This window comes from Peromyscus maniculatus, chromosome 11 (assembly GCF_049852395.1).
Source record: "Peromyscus maniculatus bairdii isolate BWxNUB_F1_BW_parent chromosome 11, HU_Pman_BW_mat_3.1, whole genome shotgun sequence".
NCBI classification, from domain to species: Eukaryota; Metazoa; Chordata; class Mammalia; order Rodentia; family Cricetidae; genus Peromyscus; species Peromyscus maniculatus.
This window is the reverse complement of record NC_134862.1, coordinates 79,791,757-79,807,115: the sequence shown is the minus strand read 5'-3', so window position 1 is coordinate 79,807,115 and position 15,359 is coordinate 79,791,757. Positions and strand designations below refer to the sequence as shown.

Here is a 15,359-nt window from a genome sequence, read left to right as displayed (position 1 = left end):
GGTAATTTGAGTTATAAGAGCTAGTTGGGGACAAGCCTAAGCTAAAGGCCAAACTTTCATAATTAATAAGTATCCATGCTGTTATTTGGGGGCTGGCAACCCAAAGATCGTCCGACAAGAAACCTTTCTACAGAAAAGGGATTGCCATGTGAGCTAAACACATTGTTACTCTTATTTGTATCTTCATTTTCACAAGCCAACTCTAGGTGGGCATTTTAATTTATTTTTAGTATTTATGTGTACGTGAGTGTACGTGTTTGACTTTATGTGTACCAGATGTGTGCAGGATCCCTTGAAACGGAAGAGTGATGCATAAATCTAATCTTATCAATAAAAACCAGGAGTCAGATACTGGGATAAAAACTTGAAAGATCAGAGAAGCAGGGGAGCAGCCACAGTTGCTTTCTACCTCTCTGGTTCTTCCGACCAAAAGGGGCTGAGATCCACTCTCTGCCCCACCTTATCACTTCCTGTCTCCTCTCTGTACAGACCTGCAGACCTCTATGGTTAACTAGTGGCTGGCTCTGCCCTCAGACTCCAAGTAAGCTTTATTTGTCAGAACACAAACAAAATATCACACAACAGAAGAAAGCTTCCGATCCCCTGGAGTTGGAGTTATAGATGGTTGTGAGCTGCCATGTGGGTGTTGGGAACTGAACCTGGGTCCTCTGTGAGAGGATGTGCTCTCATTGCTGGGCCATCTCTAGTCCCTAGACAGGCATTTTTAAGACTGAAAATTGAATGTGGAACAGGTAAATATTAGATTTTATTAAGGAATTACTGACTTTGTTAGGTATATATGGTATTTTCAAAACAGGCTTTGTTTTAGATAGATGAAACACTGTGTCTCTGACATTTGCTGTAAGACACTCCTATAAGGAATGAAAAAGGCACTGGGAAGAGGACAGATGGAGCAGGAGTTCCATGGCTGAAGCTGGATGGAATAGTGACATGGGCATTCACCATATTGCCTTACATTTGTTAAAATCAATGTTAAAGTGTTACTGTGTACACAATGTAAGTTTTTCTAAGTGGAAAATCCTAAGAAGCACACAAAGTATGACAGTAATGGAATCCAGCAAGGGGAAGTGTGGTACAAAAGTCAATAATGTTACTATATCTTAAGATACCAAACCACAGAGAAAAAATGAAAAACAGAACTAAAAACTCTGAAGAGGAAAGCCTTAATGACCTCAGGATAGGCAAGGATTTCTTTTTTTTTTTTTTTTTTTTTTGGTTTTTCGAGACAGGGTTTCTCTGTGTAGCTTTGCGCCTTTCCTGGAACTCTTTGGAGACCAGGCTGGCCTCAAACTCGCAGAGATCCGCCTACCTCTGCCTCCTGAGTGCTGGGATTAAAGGCGTGCGCCACCACCGCCCGGCAGGATTTCTTAAAATACAAGTGATAGAGTGTTGTTCGAATTGTAGAGGTCTTATTAATAGAAAACCCAGAGCCAGATATTGGGGTGAAAGCTGAAAGATCTGAGAAGCAGAGCAAGCCGCAGCCTACCTTACTTCACCAACTCCTCAGACGATCCTGTTTCCTCAGACCGAAAGCCTCTGAGTCCTCACCCGAAAGGGTCTCAGCTGAACTGCTTTAGTTCCTGTTTATACCTTTCTCTGCCCTTCTGTAACTTTCTGGGATTAAAGGGGTGTGTGCTTCCCAGTACTGGGCTTAAAGGTGTGTGCCACCACTGCCTGGCTCTGTTTCCAGCGTGGCCTTGAACTCACCGACATCCACAGAGATCTCTGCCTCCTGAGTGATAAGATTAAGTGTGTGTGCCACCACTGCCTGGCCTCTATGTCAAATCTAGTGGCTGGCTCTGCCTCTGATCCCCAGGCAAATTTATTAGGGTATATAATGTATCGCTACAGTAGAGACCTAACAAAAGACTGACAAATTCACTACACAATCCCCCCTAAATAAAGACAAATGCTAAGCCAGGAGAAGATATTCACAGCACATGCAACAGTAAAATGAATAAAGTAGGCTATCTAAAGACCAATGGACGCATCATAGAGAGAAAGGAAACCCAATAGCACACTTTATACGAGTGGACAGTTCACAGAACATTGTATAGTTTAATGAATGTTAAGGAATACAACATTCCTGAACTGCTAGAGAAAGGTAAACTAGTCACAAACACAGAGTGTCACAAACTAAAAGTCTGATCATATCTAGTGTTGGTGAATATGCTGGTGAGGATGTAAACTGCTCATTTTGCAGGTGACCCAGTAAACATGTAGAAAATACGCTTGCAGGTAATTAATATATTTTATGTACTAGTAAACAATTCAAAGACCCAAGTGTCCATTTAGGTAAACAGAAAAATTGTCATTACATCTATTCAAGGAAATACAGCAGTTAAAACATGGAGAGAGCCTCAAAGAGTAATGTGTCATGACAGTGATTTGGGGAGCATTATAGTGTTATACGTTTATGTGAATTACCCGCCCCCAACACTCAATATCTATATTTACAAACATTTAAACATGGTAAAAGTAAAAATGAACTAAAAAGATTTCTATAAAATTCATGGTAGAGCCTGGTGTTGCACACTTTTAATCTCAGCACTCGGGGAGGTAGAGGCAGGAGGATCTTTGTGAGTTCGAGACTAGCCTGGTCTACAGGGCGAGTTCTAGGATAGCCAAGTCTACACAGAGAAACCCTGTCTCGAAACAAAATAAAACAAAATTCATGGTTGGAATTATCTGTTTGGACAGAGGGAAATTAATTTGGGTGTTCAGTGGCTTCGTGGGGAGAGAGCTCAACTTTCCTGTATATAAAATTTAAAATTTCATATACTGTGAGGAAAATTTAGATATAAGCCAAAAATGTTAACATTTGTTTACTTTTGATGATAGTCATCCAAACATTTGTATTGTAATTGCCCAGACTTTTTGAATAAGAGAATTTGATAAAAAAAAATTAAATTTTATAAAAGTTAAAACTGAAAAGTTGAAGTTCAAACATGATTTTCTTAAAGACCATGATGTTTGGTAGGCAGAGAAAACTCGATTTTATTTCAGTTTGTATGTCAAAGAATTTGAAGCGCCAGAATGAAAGTGTTATCAATTTCACGGTAAATAAAAAAATATATATCATTCCAACGACGGAAGGACTGACAATTATTGTATGGGGGCTTAAAAACCCTGTGTGTGTGCGAGCACGCCCATGCCGCGCATTGCACGTGTCTATGCGGGTGCGCTCCCGGCCGGCCGGACTTGACCGCTGAGCTGGCTCTCCTCCCGGCTTTCCTGCATTCCGCAATCGGTAGTAACAGCAGCCACGAGGAGCTCGGAGGGTTCTGGGAAGCGTTTCTGTTTTGTTTGTAACCATGGGAAAAATTCTACTCGGTCCTAGAGGGATCCGCGTTCATTCACTGTTTCCTTTTGAAAGTCACCCGCCCCTGAAATCGAGTAAAACTGACAAAGAAACAATACTAAGTACGTTCTTGGAACTATTTTTTCAAACCCACTTTACATTTCCAGTTGGAATTCATGATGCGTATAGTTTTCTTCCAAAAATATTTAGAATCTTGAAGTTTCAGTAATAGAAGATCGACAGCCTATTGCGAGTTTTAGAAATTCTTTAGGAGGCAAGTGTGGACATGAAGAGTTTATCTTATATATTTCTTTGTTTAAATTTGCTGGAAGGTGGGCTTTCTACAAGTATAATTTGTGAGAATGTCCCCCTCCCCCGCCCCCCGATTCTGTGCCAGAAAAGAAGCAGTTCTAACAACTGTGAAAAATTCTTTATGTTTGTCTTTATTTACTGTGTACATGAAAAACTTTTACAGCGAAAGTATTCACAAATACGAATCAGATTTGCTGTCGATTTTTAATTTTGTTCTGCGATATCTTCATCGTAGTATTAAGCAATCAAAGCACAAACCATTATGTTTAGGAGACTTTAAATATTATCCACGAATTTTAACTGAAGCAGTTAAATCTGCGTGCTCTCTGCCCTTTAAAAAAAAAAAAAAGAAAGAAAGAAAAATAAGAACAACAAAAAAACCCCACAGCGGGACAGAAAGTGCTGAAATCACCCACAGGGAAACATTTACTCACAGGTCGACTTGGCTGATCCGCTGACGTCTCCTTGGCTTTTTGCCACAAGGGCCGGTGTGCCGTTGAGGTAGTTTGCCTCCGCTCGGCCACCGTCCGTCGGCGCTCAGCATATTTTGTCCGCCGGCCGCCGCCGTTTCGGATTACTCACCGATCCGAGTTGTGAGGGAGAGGCGTCTGTTTCGGGGAAGCCGGCTGGTGTGGCCGGCACCATGGAGTCGCCTTTTAGCCCGGGATTTCCTCGCGGTCCAGAGGAAGACTGGGGTGAGTGGACCTGCGGATGGACCCGGGCTAGCTCGGGCCGCGTCTGCGGGGGGGTTTTTCCTCCCGGTTTCCGCCCGGTGGCGGTGACAGGTGTGGACGAACCCTGCCAAGGGAGCGAGGCTACCGATTGCGGGTGGTGGAAGAGACTGGCAGAGCCACAGGGCTCCTGTTCTGGCCGCAGCGACAGTGATGTTCTGATCGAAATGGCTCTAGTTTTTCAATGTACCTTCCTGGTGGAAAAACCAGGTGATCTTGAGGAACCAGAACTCCGCAGGATGACTGGGGCTGCCCCAAAGGCTCCAAGCTATTTTCTCAGGCTGAGGGCTGTGGGTGGGGAGAGAACGTGTGTGTGTGTGTGTGTGTGTGTGTGTGTGTGTGTGTGTGTGTGCGCACGCGCGTATGAGTGCACTGCACGTGCGCGTGGCATGTGTGAGAAATTATGGTTGGAATACACAGAAGAAAATCCTTATCAGTTTTCGCTGTTGGTTTAAGGCATAGCTCCAAACTGGCAGAGAAGCAAAGCTCCCAAGCACCTGACCCATGTCCCTGATTAGATCTAACACTTACAAACTGATGTAATACTGACTGCTGTCCAAACATAGCTCTGAAATTCCTTGTTAAGTCTGTCTTGCTTGGTTTTGGTGTTCAGGAAGGATGGAATGGAGAATGACAGTGGACAAGCATTGCCATCTAAATCCTTAGAGGAAGCTGATACTCCTCTCTTGATTACAAGACAGAATATTAACGGGATCCAGTATGAATTTGGAATTCCGTAGGTACCTCAGTGGATCCTGTAGTGAGACTGCACCGTTCCTCAGTGTTGTAATTTTGGGGCATTATTTTCCTTGGACCAGACCAGCATTCCACCACAACATGAGTGGACTCTCAATTAGAATATGTTGAACATCCTAGTTTAATTTTCCAGTGGCAGATGTGCTGTACAATTATAATCTATGAGAGATTTATTTTAATCCTTGGGTAGATTTTCGAAGACTTTATGGAAAAAGCTTTAGATGTCCGTTCTCCAGTGCATTTTCCCAGCTGAATATTTTGTTATAGTAACATTAGCCACTTGCTTAGGACCTTATTTTTGTCAGCTCTTAAGCTAAGCACACTACATGTGTGATTTATGTTCACAATAGCCCAGTGCGTCCTTTAGATGCTGAAACTGGAGCTGACAGAATTTGTGCTCAGAGTCTTGGAGGTGTTAAATGGTTAAAAGTAGGATTAGAACTAAGGCAGTCTAACTTTGAAGTCTGTGCCTCTGGTTTTTCTATTCTGTAGCATTTTCCTCATTTTTTTCCCCCTAAGGATGGATTCTTCCTAATGCTGCCTCCTCCTCCTCCTCCTCCTCCTCCTCCTCCTCCTCCTCCTCCTCCTCCTCCTCCTCCTCCTCCTCCTCCTCCTCTTGTTCTTCTTTTAAAACAAGTCTACTTCAGTATGTTGGGTGGTTATGATTTATTTTCTCAACCATTTGACCCTTATATTTTCATGGCATTTCTTAAACTCCAACACCAAGTACTTCTGATAGCATTAGTTTGTCTTGTTTTCTGACTCTCAGCTACATTTTCCTAACTCCTAGACTGATTCTTCAACAAAACATTCAGTCCTTTGTCGTTGGTTGACTGACTCCGTTCTCAGGTGTCCTGCCCCATTTCTCCTTGAATATGCCCTTTTCCCGTTGTCTTTTAGGTTTCTTTTTCAGAGCGTTGACAATCATCTCTCGGTGGTTGAATACTTTTGTCCCTTAGGTGTTCAGTAGGTGGGATGGATGTTGCAGTCTTTAGACACTACTGTCTACTGGGGTTTCTCAATAAAATAATGGATTCTTTGAGAGCTGCTGTTTTGGATATTTGATTATTTTACTGATGTACTGATGTTTTAAAAATTTTAGCAGCTGCTCTGTTAAAATTTAAAAATTAGCTTTTATAATTGGTATTTCTTACGATTAACAACTTGAATAATTTGAAGGATGTTATCTCAGCACAGGGTATGATGGGACATCTTCTATTTATTTATTTTCTAAAACTGAGTAATGAAATGTAGAGCTGACGTCTGCAAATGTCTTTTGAAAAGGTCCACATAGCGGATATTTCGGGCACCGCTATCATGCGGTCTGCTGCAGCTGCTCTATCACAGTGAAAAGGCAGGCGTGGGCGGTGGAGATCAGTGAGAATGACTGTGTTCCCGTGAAAGCGTGTGGAGACTGGAATTTGGATTCCACATAGGTGTATTTTGTTATCTCTTCTCCTCAGCTATTTACTTAGAATCTTTTAAAGACATTGTTTTACTGTGTAGTTCAGGCTGGCCTCAAACTTCTGATATTCCAGTCTTAGTCTTCTAAATGCTGGGATTATAGGCATACAGTACCATATCTGGCTGCCATTATTGTTACTGTTGTTGTCTTTTGAGACAAGGTCTTGCTATATAGCCCAGGGTGGCCTACAGCGTTCATAGGTCTCCTGCCTCTGGCTCCCCAATTATATTTAGTACATTACTTAATAATCTTTTTAAAAGTACAGCTTTTGATTTTTAGAGTAATTGTACAGATAGTACATGTAATTCCATATACGTCCCCTCTCCTCTCTACAGTTCCCTCTACTGGTAACATCTTACATTACTGCGCTGGTTAGTTGGTTTTTGTTAATTTGAAACAAGCTAGAATCATCTGGGAAGAGAGAACCTCTATTGAGAAATTTTTCCATCAGATTGTTGGCAAGTCTGTGGGTCTTTTTAAAAAATTTTTTTATTAATAATTGACGTTGGAGAGCCTAATCTGCTGTGGGTGGTGCCAACCCTGGGCAGGTGGTTTTGGGGTATATAAGAAAGCAGGCTAAGTAAGCCATGGGGAACAGCATTCACCCATGGCTTCTGCTTCAGTTCCTGTTTCTCGGTTCTTGCCTTGAGTTCCTGCCCTGACTTGCCTTCACGTAGACAGTGAATGGGACACGTAAGCCAAACCAGCCCTTTTCTCCTCAAGTTGCTTTTGGTCGTGGTGTTTTATCACAGCCATGGAAGGCAAACTAAAGCAATTAGTGTGGTATTTTTGTTAAGATGGGTAAACCAGTGTTGATCAATTTTTTTTGAGACAGGGTCTCTGACTTGGCCTGGAACATCTGATGTAACCCAGGCTTGCCTTGAATTTGTAGTGCTCTTTGCCTCAGCTTCCCAAATACTGGAATTACAGGCATGAGCCACCATGCCCGGCTTGATGATCCATTAGCGTTAAGTGAAGGATGAGCCTTAACACGGGGGTTTTGACAAGTGTAATGCCATGGGTCCATCATTACAGGGTTGTACAGAGTAGGGTGAAAGCGTCGCTCTCTCAACACTCCCTGTGTTCCATCATTTATCCCTCCTTCCTTCCACCTGATGGTCCCCTACCCCATGATAGATCTTCTCACTGTCTCCACAGTTTTGCTTCCGCTGTATAGTTAACCATGCGGTACGGAACCTTTTCAAACTGACTTCTTTACTTAGTAGTATGCATTTGAAGTTCCTCTGTGTCTTTTTGTGCTTTGATGGTGTATTTCTTTTTAGCACCAAATAGTGCTAAATACAAGGGTTTTGACAAATGTTTGATGACACTGATCTGTCATTACAGAAGCCTCTGTGGTGTGGAGGATGCTAGCGTGTTCAGGTTTTGATGCTAGCCCTCTTCTTGGCTTGTAGATGACTGCCCTCTTGCTGTGTCCTCACATGGTGTTGAAGGAAAGAGAATTCTCCTCTTCTTACAGCATCATTTCGCCTTAGTCATCTCCTCAAGACCCCGTGTTGGATGTAGCCATCTTGGGGATTAGGGTTTCAATATGAATTTTTGGAGGACATAATTCAGTTTAGAGCACATAGTTTGTATATCTATTTACATGTTGATATCTTGGTCACTTCTAATTTTTGGCAGTTAGACATGAAGCTGCTCTAAACATCTGTGTGTAGGTTTTGTGTTGATGTAAGTTTTCATATTATTTGGACTGATAACTAAGGAGCTCAATTACTGGATCATATTGTAGTTTGGCTTATAAGAAACTGCCAGGCTTGTACCATTTTGTGTCTCCACCAGCAATGAGTGGATATTTCTATTTGCTATCATTTGCTGTTGCCAGTACTTTGGAGTTTACCTTTTTTTGTTTGTTTGTTTGGTTGGTTTTGGTTTTGGTTTTTCAAGACAGGGTTTCTCTGTGTAGTTTTGGTGCCTGTCCTGGATCTCACTCTGTAGAACAGGCTGGCCTCGAACTCACAGAGATCTATGTGGCTCTGCCTCCCAAGTGCTGGCATCAAAGATGTGCACCACCGCCGCCTGGTGAGTTTAGCCATTTTGACAGGTGTGTGGTGGTGCCTTGTTTTAATTTGCAATTTGCTAATGTTATATGGTGTTGAGCATCTTTCCATGGCTAGTTTGCAGTCTTAAACTTTCCTTCTTCTTGCCTCCTCTCTCCCTCTTGCTTGAATTGCACAAAAACCACTTTCTTTCTTTCTTTTTTAAAGCCACTTAAGAGGTATGTGTTAAGATGAGAAGCTGCTGCGGTTTCTCTCACGTCTTTAGTGTCTTCTTTGAAGCTTCTCTTCCTTTTCTTGCGCTAACCAAAGCGCGACACTGCCTTGATGACACAGTTTTCCCCAAAGTCCTGGTGAAAGCCTTCTGCACTCGCCACCTCAGAATATAGTCAGTGTCTTTCTTGTCCTTCTCTGTCATTTCTAGAGCATGCTTCTTTTCTCCACATTAAATATCTAGGTGTCAATCTTACCTTGTCACAGTATGCAATCTTCCACCTCTTTCTGTTGCAGAGATCTCTGATTTTTCCATCATTTCTTGGAAAATGTAGCTACTAATTTACTGTTGCTTTCTCCGACATTACCTGTTAGGATCCTTAGATAGTTTAGTAGGCTCAGCCAGTCTGTTCTCTGTCTTGTTACTAATAATCGTTCCCTAAACCTTCTTTCTTCAGCCTCTGACACCTCCTCTTTCATGCTCTGCATCCGAACTTCAGTCTCTGCTCATTCCCCTACCGGCACGGTTGCCTTCCCTCCTTGCAGATGCTGAAGATGGCTTCTTGTTCCTAGATAGAATCCAGCCCTTGGGATGGGTTTCAGATTTCTCATGCTTTATTAAAAGTGTTGCTCAAGCTATTCTTCCTGGTGCTTATAGCATTTCTCCCATCTGTTAGAAAACAAACATGTGGTTACTTAACTTCTCCTATTTAGAGGGGAAAAAGAAAATGCCAAACTCCCCTTAGACGTTACTTCCCTTCTTGCTGTTACCACATTTCTCCTGCTCCTCTTCCCCATCTTCTTTTTGTTTTGTAAATAAAGAAATTTCTGAAAGGTCCATGCTCAATAGTGATCCTATTTTTTCTTCCTTTAGCTCTCTTTTTTGGTTACATTTATTTATTTACTTGTGTGTGGAGGGTTACATTTATTTATTTACTTGTGTGTGGAGGGTGGTGGTGGTCCACATGCCAAGGCACACGTGTGGAGGTCAGATTACCTTTGGGAGTTGGTTCTTTACTTCCATCATGTGGGTCCTGGAGATCAAACTCAGAACATCAGGCTTGCCAGCAAAGCTCCTTTACTTACTTACTTGTCTTGTGGCCCCGTTTTCCTTCTTCTTGAAAATAATAACACTCTGATCAGGCTGAGATAAAGTCAAAAGGGAGATCACTGTGGAGGAGTAAATAAGTAAGTGGTCAGGGTAGAGGGAGGTGAGGTGGAAAAGCTCGCTAAGAAGGTTGAAATCACAGCTGCTATTGTTGAGGGAAGTCTAAATATTGGTAGTGTGAAATTGGTGAAAGGGACATGGGAATTTTAATACTCTAGAGTGATTTGTGCCAATTGTTCCTGTGGATTCTTCTGAAATAGTCTTTAAGTAGAGAAGCATATTCATCTACCTTCAGCTTTTTTTTTTTTTTTTTTTTTTTTTTTTTTTTGTTTTTTTTTGGTTTTTTTTTGGTTTTTCGAGACAGGGTTTCTCTGCGTAGCTTTGCGCCTTTCCTGGAGCTCACTTGGTAGCCCAGGCTGGCCTCGAACTCACAGAGATCCGCCTGGCTCTGCCTCCCGAGTGCTGGGATTAAAGGCGTGCGCCACCACCGCCCGGCTACCTTCAGCTTTTTTAAACCACAGAAGCTGAAAGATCAGTAAGCACACTGATACCTGTAGTTCCCTTATGCACCAGCTGTTAAAATCCCGACCCACGTACTTTGTGTCTCATTATTACCCACACTTCCCCTCTTTCACCACCTGAAACAGAAACGTGGAGAATGAAACTCCTAAGTACTTACCAGGTGTTTCTTAAGAACAAGGGATGTTTATTAAAAAAAAAAACAAAAACAAAAAACAAAAAAAACAAAAAACAAAAAACCATGAATGCTCGACACTATTTATAGTTCTCAGCCAGACCACAGGGTTCCTTCTTACCTTGCATTAACTGTGGTCATCCATCACTTATAACAGGAACACATTTTGAGAAGTGTGCTGTGTGACCATCATAGTGTGGCATGTGTTTACAAAACCTGGATTGTAGGTCACTTCACACTTAGATTGTATGATACATATGTGCATATATAGCATATATATACGCTATGGCCTATCGCTCTTATGGCTCTTATGGCCACAGTGAACAAAATGATCTGAGATTAAATAAAACACAAGAGAAAATGATGCAATTAAGACACAGCAGACGTAAGACGTATGACATGTCTGCCAGTGTAACATGGCTCACCGTTTTACTGTAAAACTTTTTATAAGTAGAGGGAACATGCTATTAAAATAAGGATAAGACATGGACTAGCAAATTCTAAACTAGTAGCATAGTTGTTGGTTGTCATTATCAAGAATTATGTGTATACTATGCATAATTGTATACTTTTATGAGCTTCACAATGGTTGTTTACACATCACTACCACAAATACTTGAATATGCATCATCGTAAGACACTGACAGCCCTTATTTCTCTAGGTGATATGGATTTTTCAGTTCTGTTATAATTTTTTGGGATGCCTTTATATATTGTTAACCATATTTGTTTTCAACATCCCTTTTTCTTTTTTTTTTTTTTTTTTGGTTTTTCGAGACAGGGTTTCTCTGTGTAGCTTTGCGCCTTTCCTGGAACTCACTTTGTAGCCCAGGCTGGCCTCGAACTCACAGAGATCCGCCTGGCTCTGCCTCCCGAGTGCTGGGATTAAAGGCGTGCGCCACCACGCCCGGCAACATCCCTTTTTCAAAGTTTTTTTTTTTAAGACTTATTTATTTATTATGTACACAGTAGAGGGCACCAGATCTCATTACAGATGGTCGTGAGCCACCATGTGGGTGCTGGGAATTGAACTCAGGACCTCTGGAAGAGCAGTCAGTGCTCTTAACCTCTCTCCAGCCCTGTTTTTTTGTTTTTTAAACATAATCTTACAACCTATGTAGCTAAGGGTGGAGGATGACCTTGAACTTACATCCTCTTGCCTCTACCTCCCAGGTGCTGGCATTATAGGATTTGTGCATGCTTCACTCTACTGATAGAGCTACGTCTCTAACCGTTTTATGGGTTTAGCAGGGTCTTGATGATGATGATGATGATTCTTTTAGGTCTTTTTGAGATGGGGTTTCTCTGTGTAGCCCTGGCCGTTCTTGAACTCTCTTTGTAGACCAGGCTGGAGAGATCCGCCTGCCTGTATCTCCCAAGTGCTGCCACTGGCTTGTTTTCATTTTTTTCTTTCTTTTTTTTTGAGAGGGTCTTAGGTAGCTCAGTCTGGCTTCCAATTCATTGTGTAGCTGAGGATGACCTTGAGCTTACTTTAAATAAAAAACTTTTGAGGTTATTTTGTATGTATGGCTGTTTTGCCCATGTATGACTGTGCAACCATGTCCATGTGTAGTGCCTGTGGAAGTCCGAAGAGGGTGTCAGATCCCCTGGAACTGGAGTTGTAGATAGCTATGAGCCAACATGTGGGTGCTGGGACTTGAACCCACGTTTTTTGGAAGAGCAGCCAGTGCCATTAAGTGTTAAGCCATCTCTCCAGCTCCACTTGATCTTAATTTAAAATAAGTAAATTTACCTAGTTGTTGTTGTGTATATATGTGTGACATGTATGTGACGATAAGAGGACACCTTTGTGGAGTGGGATTTCTCCATTCACCTTTATGTTGGTTCTGAAATGGAACTCAGGTCACTACGATTGCTTGGCTTTACCTTACCAGCTGAGCCAACTCACAGGTTCCTTAAATTTCCTTACCATCCCTCTATTTATTCCTCCTGAGTAAGAGGATTACAGGCATGTGCCATACCTGGTTTATGTGATACTGGGGATTGGACTCAGGGCTTCATGTATGTTACATTATTGAACTACATCTCCATCCCAATCTTTTGTTTTTATAGCATTGTTTTAGCTGTTATATTGAACAGAGGCTGCCTGAAGGCTATGGCAAAAGCCAGGAGACTATTTGGAGGCTTCTATAGGAATTCCCATAGTTAACTGAGAGCAGTGGATGTATATACATACACAGGCATGTTTTTGAGTCTAGGCTTTTCTGTGTTGCTCAGTCTGGTCTTGAACTGGTGGACTCAGGTCATCCTGTTGCTTCAGCCTCACAAGTAGCTGAGAGTAGAGGTGTGTGCTGTACTGTCCATCTAAAGTTCTGAAGTCATTTTGAATCTGCAGTTGGAAGAGCACTGTAAAGAACTCTTGCATGGCCTTCCGAGATTTTTAAAGTATGTCCCGGTTACCCCATCTCTCTCTCTTTTTCCTCCTCTCCATCTTTCACCCTTAAATACTACAGTACATATCACCCCCCCACACACACCAGAAGATAACAAGCAACACCCCACCCAGGCTTTCTATAATACCGCAGTGTTTCTTCCATTCAGAAAATAAACACTGATATAACACTGCTGTAGATGTAACCAATCGTCTTTTTAAAATAAGAAACACAGAGCCAATGTAAAAGAGAAAGCCGAGAGGTCAGAGCTCAGAGATAAAATCTTACCTCCTGCAGTGCTCCTAACTTCCCCGTGAGAGCGAGCTACTTCCTGTTTGTCTGTGTTTAAATAGTCTTTCTGTTCTGCCTTCTCATTGGTTGTAAACCCAACCACATGACTGCCTCATCACTGCCTGTAAGTACCGCCCTCCAGGTCTTAAAGGCATATGTCTCCAATACTGGCTGTATCCCTGAACACACAGAAATCTACCTAGCTCTTCTAACCACCACGCTCTTACTATGGCTCTAATAGCTCTGACCCCAGGGCAACTTTATTAACATAAAATTAAAATTACATTTCAGTACAAATAAAATATCACCATATTTCCCCTTTTCTATTTTAATAAAAGAAAAAAGGCAAAAGGTTATAACTAACAAAAGAAAAACTATATACAAAAGTACAATAGCTATATACAATATATACAAGTAACAAATACCTAAACGATGTCTAGTCCATTTGTATTTGACAAATCAGAGAAAATAATTCCCTTATCTATCCTACTTTAGTAAGTCCAAAATGTATCTAATTCACTTTCTATCCTAATTAATCTTCAACTATAACTAACTAATCTTCAACTTCCTCAGAGACCCAAGAAGGAAATAATATTAGCTAACAAAAATAAAAACAGGAAGTGCACAAAAGCAACTTCCAAAAATTTTGTGAGTTGACAGAAACAGCCAGCTGCCTGGACAGTCACCTGAGGTTTCTCTGCAGTGTTGGGGCATCATCTTCAGCCTATAGGCTTAGCGTATCTGACAGACTCATTTGTGAAGTAGGTTGTACACAAGGTCAACAGTTCAACCTCACATTGGGTGAGAGCAGTCCATGTACCAGAAACACCTGAATTCCACTAGTGTCATGTCATGATTCAGGATTTTAAATTCTGGAAATTGTTGATGGTTTTTAATTCAGCTGTCCATTCTTCTTGGCTGTGTATATATGGCTTCATCTCAGCATCCCCTTCTTCTCCACATCCCTCTATTAAATGCCAGTCTACTATTGAGAGGCGTGAGCTTTCAGTTGCTGTTCCATTGCACAACAGAAGCCATCGGCCCACTGCCTGTTCAGCTGCCTTCGAAGAAAAGGGCACTGTACCTTTTCCGGATGTGAAGGCCACTTCAGGGATGGTGCCATATTGTCCTGGCCTCAGAAGATGCCTTCTGATAAAGCCATAACCACACTTGTTTTGGCAGGAATCGGTAGTCCTTTGTTTCGTGTTCTGTCTGTCCATTTTGTCCTGTTGATTTGAGGATACTTTGTTGTCCAGTGGCTAACTTTTGCCACAATGAAAATTAACTCCATATGCAGTTTCTTCAATGCCCATATTTTCTCTGAAGTAGATTGGTACTGCCAGGAGCCGACATGTCTCAAAAAAGAAAAATTTCTAAGTTATTAAAACATTTTAAATGCCATATTCGGTAGATCTCTGAAGGGTTTGAAGATGACCTGTCTAAAACATATCTGCTCAATTTTTAAAACATATCTAATATGACTACAATTTCTATTGTAATGTCTATAACTACTAACTTTCATTTCTTTATATCCTAATAGTTGGTAATAATGTAAAGTATTTAAAACTAGTAATTATCTTTTTCTTTTCTTTTCTTTCTTTCCTTTTTTTTTAAACAAGAACCTTAAATCTAATCTCCTTTGCTTAGCCTTTTTCCTAACCCTTGACAACAACTTGTAACCAAACCCCCTAAACAATGAAAATTATCCCAGACCCAAAACCCATTAAAAGAACCAAAAAACCACCCGCCCCACACCACTTCTTTGGCAATGTGGGTGTCATATTCTTAAAATTGCTTCCTGCTGGGTATGGGCGAAGTTATCTTTATCCTGAAAGAAAAATTTTAGGTTAATTGTCAAATTCTAGGAAAGGTAACTATATCCTTCATTATTATCCAGTCTGTGTATAAAGCCAAAGTTCAGGGTTTATCTCAAGTCCTTATTCAAGTAGTCTGTGAGACTGGATCATCTCAGCTAGTCATCTCAAAATTCCTCTGAGCACTTTGTAGTTCAAAGCTGATCTGTAGATGATGTTTGTCAGTTCAGTGATATTATTAT

The 15,359-nt window shown here is 41.4% G+C and overlaps 1 protein-coding gene and 1 long non-coding RNA gene across 3 annotated transcripts in view; one reads left to right on the top strand and one right to left on the bottom strand.

Moving 5' to 3' along the window:
- The first annotated feature begins 3,353 nt into the window (after positions 1-3,353).
- Atf6 (activating transcription factor 6) overlaps positions 3,354-15,359 on the top strand; it is a 178,410-nt gene continuing 166,404 nt past the window's right edge. For both annotated transcript variants that reach the window (XM_042258560.2, XM_006994440.4), the window contains exons 1-2: positions 3,354-3,444; positions 4,071-4,329. In XM_042258560.2, the coding sequence (XP_042114494.1) occupies positions 4,278-4,329 (52 nt within the window). In that variant the 5' untranslated portion in view covers positions 3,354-3,444; positions 4,071-4,277. The remainder of the gene's footprint in view (positions 3,445-4,070; positions 4,330-15,359) is intronic.
- LOC102913777 (uncharacterized) lies at positions 3,750-4,208 on the bottom strand. Its single transcript, XR_443191.4, has 2 exons — positions 4,069-4,208; positions 3,750-3,965 (listed from the first exon to the last, which is right to left on the bottom strand). It is a non-coding gene; the product is annotated as an uncharacterized LOC102913777 (long non-coding RNA).